General features: G+C 43.2%; 2 protein-coding genes across 2 annotated transcripts in view; both read right to left on the reverse strand.

Moving 5' to 3' along the window:
- LOC135497619 (cubilin-like) overlaps positions 1-9,215 on the reverse strand; it is a 24,272-nt gene extending 15,057 nt beyond the window's left edge. Inside the window, exons 1-20 of the mRNA XM_064787423.1 lie at positions 9,133-9,215; positions 8,897-9,027; positions 8,556-8,742; positions 8,110-8,270; positions 7,657-7,838; positions 7,355-7,508; positions 6,880-7,061; positions 6,471-6,630; positions 5,719-5,900; positions 4,886-5,054; positions 4,478-4,671; positions 3,572-3,734; positions 3,250-3,363; positions 2,858-3,109; positions 2,518-2,650; positions 1,926-2,140; positions 1,373-1,554; positions 1,027-1,240; positions 545-748; positions 11-342 (exon numbers count right to left, since the gene is read on the reverse strand). Of these exons, the coding sequence (XP_064643493.1) occupies positions 11-342; positions 545-748; positions 1,027-1,240; positions 1,373-1,554; positions 1,926-2,140; positions 2,518-2,650; positions 2,858-3,109; positions 3,250-3,363; positions 3,572-3,734; positions 4,478-4,671; positions 4,886-5,054; positions 5,719-5,900; positions 6,471-6,630; positions 6,880-7,061; positions 7,355-7,508; positions 7,657-7,838; positions 8,110-8,270; positions 8,556-8,742; positions 8,897-8,978 (3,462 nt within the window). The 5' untranslated portion in view covers positions 8,979-9,027; positions 9,133-9,215. The remainder of the gene's footprint in view (positions 1-10; positions 343-544; positions 749-1,026; positions 1,241-1,372; positions 1,555-1,925; positions 2,141-2,517; positions 2,651-2,857; positions 3,110-3,249; positions 3,364-3,571; positions 3,735-4,477; positions 4,672-4,885; positions 5,055-5,718; positions 5,901-6,470; positions 6,631-6,879; positions 7,062-7,354; positions 7,509-7,656; positions 7,839-8,109; positions 8,271-8,555; positions 8,743-8,896; positions 9,028-9,132) is intronic.
- Positions 9,129-18,443, reverse strand: LOC135498327 (cubilin-like). The gene is made up of 18 exons (XM_064788582.1): positions 18,270-18,443; positions 17,362-17,457; positions 16,183-16,221; positions 15,767-15,868; positions 15,316-15,549; positions 14,424-14,592; positions 13,787-14,014; positions 13,313-13,446; positions 12,992-13,178; positions 12,579-12,694; positions 12,247-12,487; positions 11,896-12,080; positions 11,390-11,552; positions 11,032-11,240; positions 10,243-10,399; positions 9,844-10,028; positions 9,536-9,701; positions 9,129-9,361 (listed from the first exon to the last, which is right to left on the reverse strand). Exons 1-18 carry the CDS (start codon positions 18,288-18,290, stop codon positions 9,129-9,131), a joined length of 2,865 nt encoding a protein of 954 aa, XP_064644652.1. The 5' UTR covers positions 18,291-18,443.
- Between the last annotated feature and the right edge of the window lie 2,446 nt (positions 18,444-20,889).

Here is a 20,889-nt window from a genome sequence, read left to right on the forward strand (position 1 = left end):
CTATGATTACCTGCAAATAGTCCTCACTACAACCAGTTGTACTACGGATATTAAAATTCGAAAACGACAGCGCCAACTTGCGTCCATTTGTGACCTGGATCGTCCATGTGCAGTTCTGATTCTTTCCATATGGGCTCGGAAAGTCCAGTGATTTAATTACTCCGACAGGAGATGTCATTAATCCGCCACATGTTGTCCGGACGTCTGCCATGAAGCCGATATCATTCAGGCCGACATCGGTGTAGAAACGGACCGTCATGACCGTAGAGGTTGATATGACTGCATCACCGCTGATTTTACGGCCACACAGTGAGGTGAGCTTGGGACTCTCCAAGCCATCACCTGAAAAGGAGAGTAAAGCAAGCGGTAAAAGTAATGGTTCAGTTGCTTTGTGTTGCTACTATATAGCACTTTCCAATTGGCAGATCCTGGATGATCTGTGCATAACGGCAACATTTATTTCCAGGTAAAAAAATGCAATGAAAATAGATATTTCAATGATATATTGGAAACAGCACATGACATTGGAAGAAAAAAATCTTACCATCATAGAACTCAAGTTTGTCATAGAAGCATGATGGTGTACGCCCCTCAATACCAACTTGAGTGACATTCACCCAAACTTTACTACCCTCGTCTGCCTCGATCTTCCAGACACAGTTTATACTGTTTGCGTAGTTACTAGGGTAACCGGGTGAGCTGAGGTTCTGGACACGAGCGCTGGCCAACAGCGTCTCACCACAGGTGACTGTAAGATCAAATTATATACTATTAGATGCGGAGTTTGGGGGAGGGGGGATACAGCAGACTATGGCAAACCTACAACAAGTGTAAAACACTGATTAATATAGAAATGGAACCTCCACTTGAAGAACATTGTAGCAAAGAATGCACTTCGTAGTCCAAAAATTTGGACGCAAATAAACTGAAAGATCATTAGTGCTCTTCAGACACTATCTGAACCACTTAGGATTTGAAGATTTCTGATGAACTTGGATTGCCCTGAGGGGTACCCTAACAGCTTACCATTCATGCTACTCGGATTTCCAGGGCTACCCGTTGTCCGTACAGTCCCCTCATCGGTTGCTTCCCAGCGGAACAGGAAGCCATGGCCTTCTCGATTCCAATCCGAATGGAACTTGATATTAAGTTGATTCCCTGTCGAAAGAAAGGGCGGCTGCACCTCAGCTCCACAGAAGCTGTTGATAGTGGGGGCTTCGCTGGTGCCACCGTCTCTGAACTGAAACAGAATCAGAAGCATGAACATATGGTTTCTTCTCCTGTGTTCACTTCCATGAGCACATTGATAAAAGGAGAGGTTCTTCTGTACTCAAAGAGAAGCACTTGTTTGTTTCAAGAGAATATCTCTTACCGTTAAATAATCAAAGAAACACCGAGTATTACTTTCCAGGTCGATGTTTTCCAAGACAATCCGAATGCGTTTCCCAACTGCAACAGTAATGGTCCATTCGACATCTAACTTGTTTGGGTACAGTTTAGGGTAGTTTGGAGATGCTATTTTTCCCGATTCGCCAGTTACCTCGCCACCATACACTGAAGTGAAATTATACAAATCGAGTTCAAATATCTTCTTCATCATTCTCATCACTGCATCATAACCCTATTGGATTAGAGGTATGGAGTTCACTACAGGCTATCCATGCCCCTATGTGCCCTGGCATAGAGTAAAATAGACACTGAGGTACACAGGACCACAGCTCTTAGTCTCATCCAGCCTACAGACTCTCATTAATTTATCTCATGGACAGGGTACAGGGTACAATATTTATAGTATTTGTACATCTGTCGACATAACAACATTATCTAATATTCAGTGAGTATTTACGCAAATGCGATTACAAATTCACAAATTTCACTTCAATTTTCAAAGTTTGAACATATGGATTAGGCCTCCAATAGCTTACCGAGACTGTAGTAGAAATAGAATCCTGTGTGTGTCTGCCCTGACGGGACAGATCCGGACGATCGAAACCTCACCCACAACTTGTTACTCGTAAAACTCATATTCGCCGGGATATCGGTGCCACAGAACCGCCATCTTTTTCTGCTTGAATCACCGCCATCACGGACGTCCAAGAAATCATCGTCACAATCAGCCGTGGATGGGATATTAAAGTCTCTGGAATGACGAGGGAAATTGACATGTACCACTTGGAAGCCTTTATAGCAGAATAGTAGAACCTCCTTTTGCGGCTTGGGTACCCTTAGTGTGACATCCTCTCTATTGGCATTCATTGTACGTCACAGTGGTCAACAGCCATTTGAGTTTATCAGCCTAGTGCCTCCATATATGAAGAGGGGACGAGTCCATTGAAACTACTCTCTGGACTCAGTCAGTCACATCTAATTCAAATTCAAAGCTTGGCTGAGGCAAATGAAGTAAAGCGACTTACATAAGATCACAAAACAATGCGCAGTACTGGGTATTGAACCATGATGTTGAAATCAGTTGTCACCCCAACCAATATTACAACACACCTCTGTGTATTGTCTTACCTTGCCGATATCTGTACCCTACTACCAGGGGGACCTCCGATTGTCCAGATACATTCCCGATTAAGAGGGTAGCTGACGCCGTATTCTGGGCTGACAAAGGCACCATGTTGTGATGTCAGATCACCCCCACAAGCTGAAACAAATAAGTATTTGCAAATCTTCATATACTGTAAGATCAGCTTAGACCTACACTCTTTGTGTATCCAAATTGACCGATGAGGCACATAGGTCCCTTAAGATCAAAGCCCATACCAGTTGATGTCTTGTGGGTCATTTGAGGTTCATGTTGTCATAATAATTATTCTTTTGGCCAAATGCAGGTGAATTGAGATCTACATACCGCCGGCTGCTGATGTGTAAACTGCCCGGAATCCATGACCATGTGTCACATGGCTAACCTTATCAACAGAGAAGAATGCCACAGTGAGTGCCGAACCACGACTGGTGAAAGAGGGTGGAACCCGTTGACCACAGTATGAACCAATCAGAGGCGAATATTCGTCATCGCCCTCGTGAACCTCAACGTGATCTGACGTACAGTCCTCCGACTGCTTAATGTCCATATAGGTAAAGGTCAAGGTCACTCGGTCACCTATAAAAAGAGTAAAACATTTTCAATCAGGTTTATCGATGTTTTACATTGACTTGAAGAATAGAGAAGACTCAAAACGCGGCGCCATTTTGTTATAATCAACATACCAAGTTTCGGCCAGACCTCCAGAAGACACTTACCAGATCTTGGTGACTGTATGACCCATGTGCAGTTCTTATTCTGTGTGTATGCCTCAGGATAGTTAGGGGAGGTGATGGCACCGTCCGTACTTGCATCCCGCATCCCTCCACATCCTGTAATTTGAAATAATCAAATTCATTATTTGGTTTCAACTATGCTTACTCTACTTAGTAAATACTTGACGACCTCAAACTTGACATATTTTAGGCATGAGCCACCAAGCACCTGCCTTTGACTTAACACAAATCACAGATCACAAACACTTCTGTACCCAAAACGATGCTATTACATAATCCATACTAAAAAGGTCATCATTTTTACCTGTCGTGTACACAGCTTTGAATCCCTTGTCCGTCACTGAGCTATCAGACCTCATTCTGATATACAATTGGTTGCCGTGGGTGATCACACTGGAGTTTTCAGAGATGTTCGTGCCACACAACTTCTGGACAAGGCGTGAGTTTTGATCCGGTCCATCGTAAAACTGAAAGTTGGGCAGAAAACTGTGATTATTCCACCTTTCAACATATTGTGTCATCGTTCTTTTGTCCATCACTTTGCTAGAAGCAAAGACGTGAGATGACAACCCATAATTTCAGTCTAAATTAACACGACATGTCTTAAATCCAACTGTATAAGATTGGATTTAATACACACCAGTGAGTCGGTATCTGAGTGTCCAACTTCATTGCCAAGAGAGCTATATGCAAATCTGTTAAGGTCACAATCAAGCACTTTTCTCCTCGCAGTAGAACTCATCCCTCTTCTCAATGGTCTCCCTTGTTAATCTGGGTACAAAACAGAGGTCACCTCCAGTATCAAAGATAAGTAGAACTCATCCCCAGTAGAACTCATCCCGCTTCTCAATGGTCTCCCTTGTTAATCTGGGTACAAAACAGAGGTCACCTCCAGTATCAAAGATTAGTAGAACTCATCCCCAGTAGAACTCATCCCTCTTCTCAATGGTCTCCCTTGTTAATCTGGGTACAAAACAGAGGTCACCTCCAGTATCAAAGATAAGTAGAACTCATCCCCAGTAGAACTCATCCCTCTTCTCAATGGTCTCCCTTGTTAATCTGGGTACAAAACAGAGGTCACCTCCAGTATCAAAGATAAGTAGAACTCATCCCCAGTCGAACTCATCCCTCTTCTCAATGGTCTACCTTGTTAATCTGGGTACAAAACAGAGGTCACCTCCAGTATCAAAGATAAAAGAAAATCACTTACAGCCACAAAGTCATATTTGCATTGTTCCGATCCTGAAGATGTCACTTCCATAGCAAAATCTTCAACGACCATCTCAATGTTTGCGTTTTCTTTGACGGTGATCATCCAAGAGCAATCTGTATTGTGTGGGTAATCGCCGGGGTAGTTGGGCGATAGCAGGGTACCACTTATGGTGGTGAAATTACCGCCACAACCTGGGTAACACAAAAAGAAGATTAGCCCACCAGCTCAAGGACAAAGTGAGGTTCCTCTTCACTCAGCCAGGTAAAGAGACATCCTAACTAAAGCCACAAGGAGGCAAGGACTGACCTTGTGCAGACTGTCCGCTAAATGCCAACGCAGGGCTAACAACGTGAATAACAACCTGAATCACGATTGACAAAAATTAAAATACTGAAGAACACCTACCACCAACGATTCCTTTGTAGCTGGCCTTAAATCCACGGCCGTTGTTCCCTGACTGGACAAAGAATCGTACAAAAATGTTATTCCCTGTACTTGTTACCTTCTGTGCTTTCGTCGTTGTGTGACACAGCTTCGTCAAGCTTGGTGCCAACTGGTCAGGTCCACCAAACACCTGAGAAGGAAACACAGTCATGGATAAGAGAAGGCGTACCACTACAACAAAAACTTCAGGCTGCCAAGCAGCTGAACATCTGTATTACACATTCTATCCAGTCCAAATTAAGCAGGAGATCTTCATCCAGCAAATAGTGCTCTGTACTCATGAAGCAATCATTATAGGTTTAAAAGTGTAGTGTATTATACGCGCCGGTCACCGATCCAAAGGTTGACCGCGCTCAACGTTGTTTAACTTCCACTCTGGGGCCAACGCGCCAACCACTGGGCCATAAAGGAATTCCCTCATGGCCGGCGGGTTAAGCCGTGCCATATACCTGGGGGTACTATACATCATTCCCCCCTTCGGACAGAGATGGATCGTCCGCGATCCTACTTAGCGCTTCATGCATCTCAGTACCGAACTACAAATCCAGAGCTCGCATCGCTTGGGAAGGTCTGCCAGATGTATTATACACGCCGGTCACCGATCCAAAGGTTGACCGCGCTCAACGTTGCTTAACTTCCACTCTGGGGCCAACGCGCCAACCACTGGGCCATAAAGGAATTCCCCACGGGTTAAGCCGTGCCATATACCTGGGGGTACTATACATGTAGTGTGTGACTAAATGCATGGACACCTAAATGAACAAAACCATGACTTTCTGTATTCTGACTCATACCTCGACACTGCCTGATTGGCAGTCTGCAGTGGTTGCTATGTCCAAGTCTTCAAATGTCAACTCAACACGTTGCCCAGGATCAACCTCAATGGTCCAGATGCATTCCTTGTAAACAGGGTAAGGGTTGGGGTAGTTTGGTGTCTGGAACGTCCCCGTCCTACCTCTCAAATTAGCACCACATCCTGAGAGAGAGAAGAGATGATTCACAGGATGTAAGGGTGGAACAACGTCAGGAACAAAGTTGCGCCAAACGCCGAGGATGGTGCCAGGTTGGGGGCTAATAGCATTCCGCGAAGTTACTATTTATAGCTCACAAGGTCATTTGAATAAGATATTGATGACGTTTTAGTCACGTGACAGTCGGACATCGACACTTATTTCTACGCATTTGAGCTTATTTCAAAGTCAATTTTATTTGACCCTGCATTGTTTTTAGCATGAAGAGTCAGAGAGAGAAATATTCAGAACAATTATGTTGTATTTCCAACACGCGGACATTTGCCAGATTGAATCTAACTGCCCTAGTTAGAAAGCCTGAATCCATTACTAAACCGCATGTTTGTCCGACATTGCCTGTAATTCAGCGATGGGGAAATAGAGGGCAGCAGCTGCTGTGACGTCATCTTCGCGGAATGATATTCTGTGACGTCAACCATGTGAGGTCTCACATCAGAGTTAGTCAGGAAGCTTGCTCAGATACAGCTGCATAGGATTAGGAGATTAGGAACCATTAGTGACGATCAATTTCTTACCATCTGTCAGCCATTCCAGTCGGAAGCCCGTCCCAGCAAGCGAGTAGTCCGATATGAACTTGATTAGGAAGTAGCGGTTGGTTGAGGCCATGTTGGGAGGCAGCTGGTTGCCACAAAACTTTCCAAGAGAGTTTGCTCTTGTGTCAGTTCCGTCAAACACCTAAAACGATGAAACAGTTCATTCAAAAATATGTTTATAATACTGGAAAAGTTTCAGAGCAAAGCAAGATCTACGAAAGGCAATATCTTATGATTGCACCTCACGTCACCTCACTAGGTGCCACTCTCACAAACAGCTCTGGAAGATTAACCAGTTTTCCATTCACCAGTACTCCAAAAATGCATTACACTGGTTGTGAACATCACATACGTCCCAATGAAAATAGCAATATGATTATGAATCACGTACTTGTAAATAATCACTTGTACATTGCGACGTCTCCTCCAGATCAAAATGTGAGAATGACACATTGAGCGTGTTCCCTATCGTTGACTGGAGCTTCCAAGCACAACTCCGTTTTCCCGGGTAGACCTCTGGGAAGTTTGGACTCTCGATAACGCCCGACACACTGGTCAAGGTCACTTCGCAATCTGAAAGAGAGAGTGGAAGTAGGACACGGTCAGTCAGCTGATCAGAATACTTATGCTAACTAATGATGAGGACGTCCCGCATTCAAGCCACTTAAAGCACAATCCCTAATGAAAATTGAACATACTAGAACATCTTTATTGAGGTCACATTCGTGACTGTCAAATGCAGTTCTTTACCACTCAACATTGGACCACCTTACTGCCAACTTTTTAAGCAATGATGGACTGTCATTTCTGGTCTAATCCAAGTTTGAGCTTATCAACTATTTGCCAAAGGGCCTTCCTAGACGTACTTGAGTGGTACACAGCATGGAAGCCTCGTCCATGACTCGAATAATCCGTCTTGAACTTGACCCAGATACGGTTTGTTTTTGAATTGACCGGCTGTGGAATGACACTGCTACAGAGCTTGGCCAGAACTTGGCCATTACGATCGCGGTCACGAATCTGAAAAAAGATGTTCAAGTTAGGATATTTAGCAACACAGCTAACAGCTGCAGCACTTCAAGTCAAATTTGGCAAATAACGCCATAACGACCAAAGCCAAATTTGATAAAATAACACCCAGACATTTCTTCAGAAACAGAATTCTCACCTCAAGATAGTCATATCTGCATTCAGTGCCATGTTCCAAGTCAAACTCGGCAAATAACAGCATGACAGTGCTGCCTTCTGAGACTGTTATCGTCCAGAAACACTCTGCTTGGTGGCCATACGGCAGGGGGAAGTTGGGAGAAATGAACGAACCACTTGAGGAGGTGAGGTCTGCTCCACAACCTGAAGATAAGAATGAAAATATAAGACTACATAGCAAGAGTGGTGGGTCCTCCGGTTCCGAGCAAATCTAGGTCTACAAGGAATTTGGGCACAAGATTTATATGACGAGACCTATATTCTGGAGAAACCTGATGTCTCTGGATAACCCCTATGCTATCAGAGACTAGCCCTGTTGATCGGATGAAGACGCACTCCCCTTTTCGTGCCACAAATGAAAGAGCTAGTTGACGCAACCTGAGGTAAATTCTGCACAGCCAAAGTAAAACCTCACCTGAAGCTCTTCCATCATAGAAAATCTTGAACCCTTTGCCAGAATCCGAGCTGTCCGTTTTAAACTTGAGGAACATCCTGTTGCTCTGGGAGACGAAGGTTTGGGGGATGCTGGTGCCACAGAACTGGCCCATCAAGGGTGACGATGGATAGCCACCATTTCTGAAAGTGAAAAGTAAATTAATCAAGGTAATGTAAACTTAACGATTTGAAATCGTTCTCCAGAGAAGATTCCTCCCTCAAGGCGGGATGTGTATCTTTGCGTGCCACTCTGCCCACACACCACTTTGGGCTAGACTCAGACTTCATAGCATCATCCAGAGGAAGATCAGCCAGATGATTTTCACTAGGTGGGTTCTTTAGCTTACCCTGGCATAGACACCAGGTGCAAGTTACCCCAGTTTTATGTCTCATTCGAAGGACACAATTTTTACAGACACCACTCACCTTATTTCTAAGAAGTCATATTTACAAAGAGAATGCTCCTCCATTTGGAAGTCTGTCACATTCAGCATGATCTGGTGGCCCTCAGGTATCACAATCGTCCAGATACACTCGCGCAGATGAGGGTAATTATCAGGGAAGTTAGGGCTGGTAATTTCACCTGTCTGTGTCATGAGCTGGCCACCACACACTAGAAAAAGATAAGAGGAAAAATTCTTTTCCACGTCATCGATGAAATGAGCGCTAATTCCAAAATTATCAAGAGACACTCCCTTTTTTAAAGAGATTCCAAATGTAGGAGATCGGTGCAGGCCCTTGAGATCAGAGTATCTATTCGTACTTACAGTGGCTTGAATTGAGAGAGATGTATGTTGCCATGAATCCTTCGTGAGCGACACTGCCATCGGTCTGGAACGTAATCGTCATTGTGTTCTCGATGGAAGTACTCGCCGGGGGGAGACTGGATCCACAGTACCTGGAACACAACAAACAGAATTTGAACACCAAGGAAGTCCGAGTTGGAATCACTAGGCTGACAGTGAATTTGGAATTGACAGACATAGATGATAATGCTCCTCACCTCCCGAGCAATCCGCCAGTATCTGTGTAGGACGAGTTATCGTAGACGCCAACATAGTCATATCGGCAGTTAGCAGTCTTCTCCGTGCTGAATGAGTGGAATGTCAACCTGATAATGTAACCGGGGTCCACGTCGATAGTCCAGACACAGGCAATGCCATGGGGGTAGACGTTGGGGAAGCCTGGGCTCTGGATCACTCCACTAATGGCCGTGAGGGCACCTCCGCAGGCTGCAAAGAAGCGAGCTTCATTATATATCATTACATTATATGGCCAAGATGAAGTGAAGATCGAAGTGAAGATTGAAGTTCAGGCACTAAAATGGCTGGATACATCTACAAAAAACCCCACCATTTTCCAGTATGATGGTGATAATGAGAGATAAAAATGTAAACTTGGCTTACTTTGAGTATTCATCTCGTAGCTGAGCTTGAAACCTTTATTGTTGGTTGAACCATCGGAAACAAATCGCAGATGTAACGCCCGTCCGTTGGATGAAATTGGATTTGGAGTTTCACTGCCACAGAGTTTATGCAGGAGCCCAGCATCTTTAGTTCTACCATCGCGCACCTGAAACATAAGTGGCAATTTATAAAATTGATGAGATTTTAGTCACAATTGGAGTTCAGCAACAAATCGGACCAGAATCAGCCATCCACACAAAAATTAACCTTTGGCAGTGGTTCAACTTTGCACCTAAATGGATACGTACCTCTAAGTAATCATATTCACAATCATCGCCAACTTGTTCGATGGCGAATTCGTCAAATTTGATTGTGACCTGGCCTCCCGTTGGATTGATAAGGACGTACTCGCACTCCTTGTTGTGAGGGTAGTTGTTGGGATAGTACGGGGAAGTGATCGAGCCGGCCTCATCAGAGAATGCACCACCACATGCTGAAAATTTGTGACAGAGATGTTAGATGGATTACAGCCTTGTCCAAGCCAAAATCATCATTTTACGTTCGTATCTCAAATTTCATGGACACAAGGTTTCCTGCACCTCCCACAAACCCACCTCCCTGCAAATAAGTAATGTTAATTTTGAATGATGAGGTATGATCGAAAGAATCTCAACCTGCGTAAAATTACTGCCACCATCTTTCCTTACCAATATCCCAAGTTAGTCTGAAACCCGTACGCTGTGCAGATTCATCTGTCACGAACTTCACCCAGACCGTGTTGGAGGTGAGAGTCCTAACAGCAGGTATTCTGTCTCCACAGTATGTCCCCACGAGGTCTCCATTTTCATCAGTTCCTTCTCTGATCTGAAAGAGGAAAGAATGGCATCAAAATTAACAGTCTTCAATTGCAACAAAGAATTTGCATATTGCACCTTGTAGGCAGTAGCAGTCAATTGCAATATGGAAGGTGCAGTGGAGTGCTGTGTTCGATTTAACGAAACGGAGCCACCGCTGAATTTAAACAAAATTTAAGGTGCGATTGAAAGGATATTACAGTGGAGCTTGAATTCGGGAAATTTTAGCTCCATGGAGCTAAAATTTCCCGAACCAGAACTAAAGATGCTGGGCTCCTGCATAAACTCTGTGGCAGTGAAACTCCAAATCCAATTTCATCCAACGGACGGGCGTTACATCTACGATTTGTTTCCGATGGTTCAACCAACAATAAAGGTTTCAAGCTCAGCTACGAGATGAATACTCAAAGTAAGCCAAGTTTACATTTTTATCTCTCATTATCACCATCATACTGGAAAATGGTGGGGTTTTTTGTAGATGTATCCAGCCATTTTAGTGCCTGAACTTCAATCTTCACTTCGATCTTCACTTCATCTTGGCCATATAACGTAATGATATATAATGCACCGTTCTGATTTCCATTTGAATATCGAGACCCACCAGTGTGGCATTAATTCCTTAAATATATGAGCATATTTTACCTCGAGATAATCCATAGTGCAGTCACCATTGCTAGTGGCAGCTTCCAGGTCCATGTTGGTGAGCGTGAGGACTATTTTCTCTCCGTCCGGCACTGTGATTGTCCACACACAGTTGATGGAAGCTTGGTAGTTGCCTGGGTAGTTTGGGGAGGTGATTGCACCAGTGCTGTCAGTCAGCGCCTCTCCACATTGCTCACTGCCTGCTTTGACTGAAATTTGACATGCGAGATTTGAGTATGCTGAAAAAAGTAATCAAAAATAAAAGTAAATTCCAATTTCGACCTAAGTCAGAGAAAAAACAGATAAACTAAATTTTTGTATAGACAGGCAAAGAAGCCAACTTTCTGTATACTGGTACCTTCGATTGCTGAATATGTTATGTGGAATCCCTGGCCATTCTCGCTACTGTCAGAATGGAACTTAATCCATGCATATGGACTCATTGTCGTGAGTGGAGGCGGATCAGCCTCGCTGCAGAATCGCCTCAGCAGGGGGTCCGTTTCTCGCAGGCCATCATGAATCTGAAATGATAACAACTTGTAACTCTGAGGGGAGCACTCATGACTGACTTTTCTAATCAACTATCTCTACCGGGTACTCTAAACTAGAAAGTGGCTGGCTAATAAGGACACAGTTGGTAGGCCTACACTCCTGTTAATATACCACAAGTGCCTGTACTCCTCGGGCCGATGCTATATCAGTATTTGGTGCAGAACAACCAACCCTTCAGGATTTATTCTGTCTCTCTACATAACACGTGGCAGTGTAACAATCACCCCAAAGGCGGATGATTTAAACATACAATACAGTGATCCGACTGATCAACACTAAAGGGACAAGGTGATGTTAGGGTGTACAACTCACTTCGAGGAAATCGTAGGTGCAGTTATTGTGATGCTCCAAGTCCAAGGTTGCAAAGTGAAACATGATCTTCTTTCCTGGGGAGACACTGATGGTCCAAACACAATCAATTCTGGGGGGATATGCCCCTGGGTACCCGGGACTGGAGATCGTGCCATGGTCCTTGCCTGTGAGGTCACTTCCACACACTGAAAGATATCAATTATAACAATATATCATTTTGTGTCATTTTTGGATGGATTTTCAGGGCAAACACGAGCGATGCTAAGATGCTGAACATTTTGGAACGTAATGATAGATACATAATCTATTTGATGCTTAAATTTTTTACCCAGAGGTGAGCTAAAAAGTTACCTGGGTCTTGTGCTTGCCATGTCAGTTCAAACCCATCACGTGCCACAGATGCATCAGATTGGAAGTACAGAAATGCTGCATTATGGGTAGTGTTCACAACACCACCAGCTGGTAGATCTTCGCCACAATATTGGTCGATCTTGTGGTCACCTCGAGAACGACCATCGTGGATAGCAAGGAAGTCAAACTTGCAGCTTGAGGTCGCCTCGGTGTTGAATTTGGTGAAAGTTAGCTGAACAATCTGAAAACAAGAAAGACAAGGCGCTATAAGTAGGTCATGGTTGGCGCCAGGGAGTCCAACAAGGTCACAGTGTTTTTACATGATCACATACCTTGCCTGACGAGACAACGATCTTCCAACCACACATGATGCTGTGCGGGTAGTTCACACCTGTTTCTTGTGGGTACTTGATCGAGCCCGTATCAGTGGTCAGCTCCCCTCCGCAATCTGAAAGGTGAAGGAAATGTATAAAACTCCGCACTGCTATTGTTTGAAGAAGAACAACAGATTAATGCTAATGAGAGAATGGACAATGCAATATGGTGCAGACTCATCATATCGGTGAGCCAGAGATCTGTGTCCAATATAGAGAGGGTGCCTGGTGGCTCTGTTTGCAAGGGACGACCCGGGCAAGGTCGCCTTAAAACACATGTCTCAAGGATAAAAATCAAGGCAGCTTCAGTAATGAAATATGAAACAGAGGTATAATGAACTGGTTTGTAACGGATATGACAAATTACTTACTCTCTCTCGCCGTCTCACATAATGTCCCTGTATGTGTATCTGGACACTGACACGTAAAACTGTTCAAAGCATCAAGACACGTGCCACCATTTTGGCACGGAGAACTCGCACAGTTGTCTGTGTTCAACTGACAACGACTTCCGCTAAAGCCAGTGTCACATTCGCATGTATAGGCGGAGCCCGATGCCTTGAAATTGAAAAGATACACATGTTACATCACAGTTGCAGGGTTTTGAAACATGCTTTCACTTGCTGGGAAAACAAATCTAAAACTATCACACCTCTCAATGGATGTATTTCTCATCATTTTGTCCCACTTACCCGACATCTGCCGTTGACACAGGGGTTAGTGCTGCATGGATCAGGGGCACTGGTAGCTGGCTGTCTGCAGCTTCTTCGACCCACACCGCTGCCATAGTAACCATCTGGACACTGACACCTCACCCCGAGCACACCTACAACAAAATATCATGATTTATTCACCTGAATGATCAAATCTGCTCCTAAACACCTTCAAATTCAGATTTTTGCCATGAAAGATCAATGTTCGGTCAGACACAATTAAATCATGGTAAAATAAGTCCAAATTAAGGAAAGCAGGGTCCCAAATAATGTAGTTGAGAGGCCTGGCCCATTTAGCTACCCATATGCCAGGACGAGCAAAATACCCCACCCAAGAGGGAAAGGCTTGTGCTGTCTTCGGTCTGAAGACATATCAGTAGGCCAATTGGCACCCAATCATAGTGGCAAAAACAGTCCCAATGAGTGAAGGAAGAAGAAACCGTTTACACTTACCAACAGTCTCAATGCATCTTGCCAACCTGTGGCAACCTCCGTTATTTGTGGAGCAACGTCCCTGCCACATACATGTCTGCCCATTCCCGGCATAACCGGGTGGACACGGCCCGCACTTATTCGACCCCCTAGTATTGATGCAGTGAACTAATGGTGTCTGAGAACAGCCTCCATTATCTGTGGCACACTCGTCTACGTCAGTGCAATCCCAGCCGTTGCCGGAATATCCTGCAATGAAATTGACTTGCCAATGAAAAACATGTACTACATGCAACACAAACAGGTCTTGCACTACCATACACCATGATGAAGTCCCACGGACACGCCACAGTCCAATCAGCTTTGAGAAAGTTTGGGAGCCTAGGGGTGCTGGGTTATGGGGAGTCAAGGGTCAACACTCTCCAATGTCCATGTTAATGACGTTTTGACTTCGTCAGTAAATATGAAACTGCAGTGCTGGAGAGTTGAGATGTTGCAAGGATTGTTGAGTACATAGACGGTGTCAGAAAATGCCTATACAACTTCGTTAAAGAAGTGTCCACAGCCACCAAAATTCCACTATTTGGGGCAGTCTATAATGGAAGCATTGAGAGGATGACGAGCTCAGGCTAAGAGAAGAACAGAATATTTCACTTACCAGGTGGGCAAGGCCCACAATGATAGGTTCCAGGCAGGTTGATGCAGATAACGTGAGGACTTTGTGAACATGGTGGGTTGGTCAAGGAACACTCATCGACATCCTTCGTACAGGCTGGAGCAGATCCCTCAGTGGTCCAGCCTTCATCACATGAACATTTATAGCGGGCCTGAAAAAGGATCAGAAAGATGAGTGGCTCTACAATGTCACTTGCTTCAGTGTTAATCTTAACCAGGCGTTTTCTTCTTCAGCACGGTCGGGTTGCTGAAGCGAAGTCTTAACAGTACTATTGTAAAGTCAATGTATAGTCTCAGAACTATATAATGACCAAGATGATGAAATCGTCAGTCAAACGATTTCAATTCATTCAAGATTAACTCGAAGAATGGGTCACATTTGGATAACATCCATTTTCACTAAAATAGCATGGCTCTTCTTCACAGTGCAAATTGCCTCAGCTTATTATTGTATTTTCTTTCACTATCAAGAGTAAAAACATTGAGATCGCACAAGGGCAGGAGTACTCTCGTACACCACTTTGAAAAGGGAGCATCGATTATGTCAAGTATTTATAGTAATGATGTCTGTATTATCATTATCTTGGGGGCATTGTTTAACAAATGATCTTGTTGTAAGGTGACTGGATTTTCTCGTCCATATGATAATAGCTAAAGGGAGTTCTTATTTGAACTCAAGCATCATATGTTTTCAACGCGATCGGTAGTCTCTAGCAATGAAGATTCTACAGTTATCTTAAAAGAAGACAATGAAACAGGATGTCAGAGCTGAGTTTGAGGACACATCAGGATAGAAGAACGGCATACATGTAGGGACGAGCAATTCCTACAGACAGCAACCACCCATCCTCTAAGAGAGGATCTTTCCTACTCACTTGTCCTGAGTGGGTCCTATCAATGTCAACACACGTTCCGTGGCCGCAAAGTTCCATTTGAGACGCACCGGAGCAATCGTCATGTCGCGTGGTGCAGTGGACACCGAACCAATCAGCTGTGCATGTACAAGTGTAGCCGCCCCGCGTGTTGCGACATGTTGCGCCGTTTTGACATCCGAGATCCGTACCGGCAAACCGGGCACATTCGTTGACATCAGTGTTACAGGTTTTACCCTGAAAGAACAAAACTTGTTAAAGGCCTATGCTGTTTTACCAACAAAATATTGCTCTATATTGTACTTTGGTATAAGTTTCACTGAAATTTGATAAATAGAATAAGACAAACGTATGAAGTGCTTGAAAAAATAATGGAAAACTATGGCGTAAACTTGCAGTGTCGCATGTCAATCAGTCGGACTCTTCTGAATGATAAACACGTTTCTATAGTTACCTCCCAAGCATCAGGACACTGGCAGATGTAGCCGTTGTAGAGATCAACACAGGTTCCTCCGTTCTGACAAGGTTGGTTCTGACATTCATTGCTCGACAATTTCTGAAAATAAAATGGTTTGATCGTCAAATCACTCTGAAAGTAATGTACTGATGTGCAAGGCCAAGAGGCGTCGCACTTTATTGGAAAAACATTGATAGATTACAGCACAAGGAAAGAAGCAATATTTCAAAATCACAAAATGACGGAGTTCTATTGCCCGACCCTTCAAGGGAATCCTCAGGATCCTATTTCAGGACACGGAATGGCTAAAAATATCAGCCGGGATTCAGGATATCTCGTCAGCTGGGGGTCCCCCTTTTCATCCTTGAAATAAACAGAGTAAAGGGAAGAGAACACCACAGAAAATGACTTACGTTCCATAGGTTTGAGACCTTGGTTTCCAGCGCACTGATCTGCAAAGTTATAACATTCTAGATAAAATCTGAACTCTTCAAATGCATATAGGCTATAATTATCAAGCACTCCCCAATTACAGGTTGGGACACATCATCTCTCCCTGAAGGCAGAACGAACTTGTCCCAAATTCAAGGACAACATCAGAGACAGTATATTAGGGAAGAATCATTTCAGTCAGTTGTTTCTTTTAATGAGCTTTTCAGAGAGACATATGTGCATCTTTGGGTGACTGCAATAAAAAGTGACTTCAGGACTGAGAGGAAATGGAGACAAAGTTTACCTGTACATTTGTTGTGACATGCTGTACATTACAGGGATGTGGCATAAAGACAGTCAGAAGTCAGATAGATGGATCATACACTGGTTCATGCAAAGAAGATAGTGCAAAATAAGACAATCGATCAGATTTATTGCCCAGCTTAAATCACGGCCAGTTGCAGTGAACTTCATAATCTGCAAAGCACAATTAGCTCTTGAAACCAGATGCAAAGGTTGGCAACGAATTGCAGCTGGTTGCAATGAACTGTAGCACTTAAAAAATCACAACTAGTTGCAACAGACTGCAGCTGGTTGCAATGGATTTTTGCTGGTTGCAATGAATGACAGCTTGTTGCAATGAATTGAAGCTGATCAAATGAATTGAAGCTGGTCAAATGAATTGATCGAAGCTGGCCAAATGAATTGAAGCTAGTCAAATGAATTGAAGCTGGTCAAATGAATTGCACATGAATGTCTGCAATGGATTGCATGCACTCGTGATACAATGAATTGAGCTGGTTGAAACAAGATGCAATCAGCTACTGTGAATTGAGAGGCAGGGATTGAATATGTGAATTTAGGACCTTGTACTGAAAGCATCATGCAGCTTGGTGCTGAAGTGTCACTTCAAGCCAGACAGAATCATGCAAGCACACTGTGGGTAAACTTTCCAGGCTTCCTTTCCTCTGACCCTTCTTCTCTGAGAGCAATTCCAAACAGTAGGCCATGTTAGACAGGACTCGCATTGTAACTTGTCATGTGATAAGGCTTGAAACAAGATATGTTGGTTAACAGAATGACAGTCTGACCGTCATATCACTGGTCAGAGAATAGGGTACAAGGCAAGAAGCACTGGACAACACCCCCAAAAGCCATACCCTGCGCTTAAGTTTCCTATTAGCATTATTACTACTAGCAGTAGTTGGGGGTCGGGGAGGATATGTGGGGTCTGGCTTGTTTTCTAGGACTGTTATCTGTAAAGACAATGGCAATGGTCTGAACATGAAGTAACTGAATGGGGATTGGCATAGGAAGGCCAGTAAACAGTGAAATGTTTGCAAAGTTGGTAGATTTTCAAATGGCGGTTGACTGAATCAGTGTTTTCTGCCAAAATTTAATGGAAAAAGCATTAGAGTTGAAATCAGTACCGTCTGACAGCACCTTCACCAAAATTTGCAAAAATTTCACGGCTGTTTACAGAAAACTGCATCATTCAAGTTGGGATCAGGGTAACAAGTCACCTAACTGCATGCAATCTTCTTAAGGATGGCCCAAGGTGAGGCGAGCACATTGGGCGACTGTTCTAGGGCTGAATGCTCTGTACAGGGGGCATCCAGGAAAATCTGAACAACTTTTTCAATTCAAAGCATTCTACAAAAGCAATATGCAGCCGAATCCTGGACATCCACTATGCTCTGGCGACCTCTATAGATTCCTTACCGAAGTACGTATGTTGCTGAGGTCAACAGTTGGGCGAACCGGAGGCATTGTGACGGCTTTCTGCCGATTCTGTTCATTTTCGACAATTGTGATCTAGATATGGATTGGTCAATAGTAAAACATAAAAATCCCAAATTGCAATAAAACATCTAAAAATCACAAATTTGAAATGTTCGACTGCTGATTGTGAGAAAAAATTGGAATATTTCAGCTTCACAAATAATGATTGTTGATGCTGCGACAATTATCACTGCAATAAGTGTGAAAAAAAGATTGCTCATCTGCATGATTTTGATTGCTGGTCTCAGCAATCACTGATTCTTATCTGATGTACTGTTTTTCCTACCCTATCCTTCAAGGCATTCATATCTGTCTGTAGTTGGCTGATGGTCTCAATGTCCTGCAGATGCGTTCCTTTCCAAGTCTCCAGCTGTGTGATTCGTCCTTCCACTCGGATGAAATGAGACTCCGTATCTGCTTTCTGCTGTCCTTGTATAACTGTGATAGCATCTTTATTGTCCTTCAACTGGAATGATTAATCAAGGGACCTCTCATCAGTATGGTGACAATAGATAAGGATTATAATCAAACTTATAAGGCTCTTTTCCAAAGAATCAGATATTGAGTTGAGAGCTGAGCATCAACAAGGACATTATTAGCTCTGTTAACAATATTGGGCAAGCCTGTGCTGTCAAAGAGAGTCCCCCTTGCTATCATATGAGTTACCAGGAGCAACAGGGAATCGAACTCAGGACCTTAGGTCTACTTTGCCATTCCCACAGCTACATGATATCTTCAACAGCTGCTCAAACCCTTTTCAAGGAACAGCTTGAGGTGATTGTAGTAAATATCATTGACAAATACCCTAGGCCAAATCAAATGATATATGCAAACAATCTGTATTTGAGCTACTGAATCATATGTTTCCTTTTTTCTTCTTTAATTGTCTTTGTATCGAAGAAGCTCCATTAATGACCAGCCACAATAAAATGGACTCCAGATCGGAGGGGAATTTCCTGACCAGATGAGGCCGAATTAGCCAAGAAAGTTTGGATACAGGTAGGCCTACTGTAGGCCTATATGTACTTTCCTGACATTGAAAGTCCCCAAGTACACACAAGAAACTTCACTGTGGTGTAAAAAGTAAATTGATAGTTTCCTACAAATCTAGGCCAAGTTGCCAATACACTCCATCTTTAGATAAACAAATTACCCACTTTTAAATTAGACATTGTATTACAGGACAAGGAAGTACACCACAGTCAGAAGATCAAGAGGTGGAGTGGGAACTTTGATACATTATCTGTGGTGTTGAAATGAAAGGAATATTTCTTATGAGAGGTTTTATTCTCCCTTATGTACAGTAAGAGATGTAAACCCCTTGATGGTCAAGATGGCCCTAAAGTTTGGTTGGCCCAGTACCACATGGATCAGACATTACATGTTCAATCAAAAGTGTTGGGAAGAATACAATGAAAGCACACAATCGATCTTTGATCACCCAATCAAGGATCTCTGACAGACAGATCCCATCCCTCTACTAATGCCAATACTCAGCAGCTCTGAGATACAGACTACCTTATAGGTCAGAGTCAGCTAAAATAACTGCAGGGGATTTAGACCATCTGGTTTGAATTAACATTTACATCTGCTTCAAGTCAAACCAGGCCACTTAGTATAGCTGCACTGAAGAAGGCCTAAGTACACTGTAACAACATCCAGCATCCTTACATCACAGACTAAGCCCATTGAAGACGAAGTTATATTTGCACAGAATGACTTGTAAGATACATGTGTAATAGATACATTTTATGAATTCTGAGTTCCAAATTGGGTAACAGTATTATGAAAAAATTCAACTCTCAAAGATGAAAAAATTTGTTTTTTTTCTGTTCAAAATGAAGAAACATCATAACCCCCAAAAAAATTTTGACTGAAAATTTTTCTGAATTTTGAACTTTATCAACAATATACTATCAACTCCACCAGGATGTGCCACAGAATCACCAAGGAAAGACCAAGAATTCGAAACATAACTGGCATTCACCCTACCCAGTTCTTGATAAGGATGTTTGCGAGATTACCAATCAGAAGGAAAACACCATCCACATAACAGAAAGCTGAGAGGTAGGCCCTAAACTTCCAGTGTTTTGTACCACCGTGTACCAATGAGGACATAGCGTATCAAGGCCTTGGGGTCAAGATGCAACAAACACATACCAGATGTATGGGGACAAACCTAATACCAAATGTCCTTAGAAACATTCATGATTATTTATCAGCTGACATGACAGTTGCAACCCTATCACCTTCTTCTGACTAAGCATCCATTTTTCATACAATATTTTTAATGTTCAGGCTTGTATGAAACGATTTACAAACTCTTCACTGAAACATCACCAGTGCTGAAGAGTAGGCCTACAAGTACAGTGGAACCTCTGTTAGCGGACACCTCTCTATTAAGGACAACCTCTCTATTAAGGACACTAGTTTTGGTCCCAAATTGGTTGTTTCCCTTCAATTTGACCTCTCTAATCAAGACACCTCTCTATTTAGGACAGCACTTGTCAGTCCCGAGGGTGTCCTTAATAAAGAGGTTCTGCTGTATTCAGGTGAAAAAGTAAACTCTCAACAACTGTAACAGCAGTACACTGCTGATTGTAGTCATAGTGGAGGAGCCCTCCAACTGAAGTCAATGCCTCCTCGAGACTAACTAGTCTTCAGCATCTTGACCCATTAATACCATGTAGAACCTCTCTATTAAGGACACCCTCGGGACTGACAAGTGCTGTCCTTACTTAATAAAGAGGTGTCCTGATAAGAGAGGTCAAATTGAATGAAAACAACCAATTTGGGATCAAAATGAGTGTCCTTAATAGAGAGGTTGTCCTTAATAGAGAGGTGGCTGCTAAGAGAGGTTCTACTGTTTGTGCATATTTACTGAAATTAACTTCCAACATTGCCAT

Source organism: Lineus longissimus, chromosome 13, assembly GCF_910592395.1.
Source record: "Lineus longissimus chromosome 13, tnLinLong1.2, whole genome shotgun sequence".
Lineage (NCBI taxonomy): Eukaryota > Metazoa > Nemertea > Pilidiophora > Heteronemertea > Lineidae > Lineus > Lineus longissimus.

What these genes read in the sequence shown, in the direction of transcription:
- LOC135498327 (XM_064788582.1), bottom strand. Translation starts at nt 18,290, where the DNA reads ATGAATGCCTTGAAGGATAGG. An exon ending in ATGGCAAGCACAAGACCCAG is followed by an intron (nt 12,081 to 12,246) that starts GTAACTTTTTAG and finishes GATATCTTTCAG; the next exon opens with TGTGTGGAAGTGACCTCACA. An exon ending in CAGACTAACTTGGGATATTG is followed by an intron (nt 10,029 to 10,242) that starts GTAAGGAAAGAT and finishes ACAAATTTTCAG; the next exon opens with CATGTGGTGGTGCATTCTCT.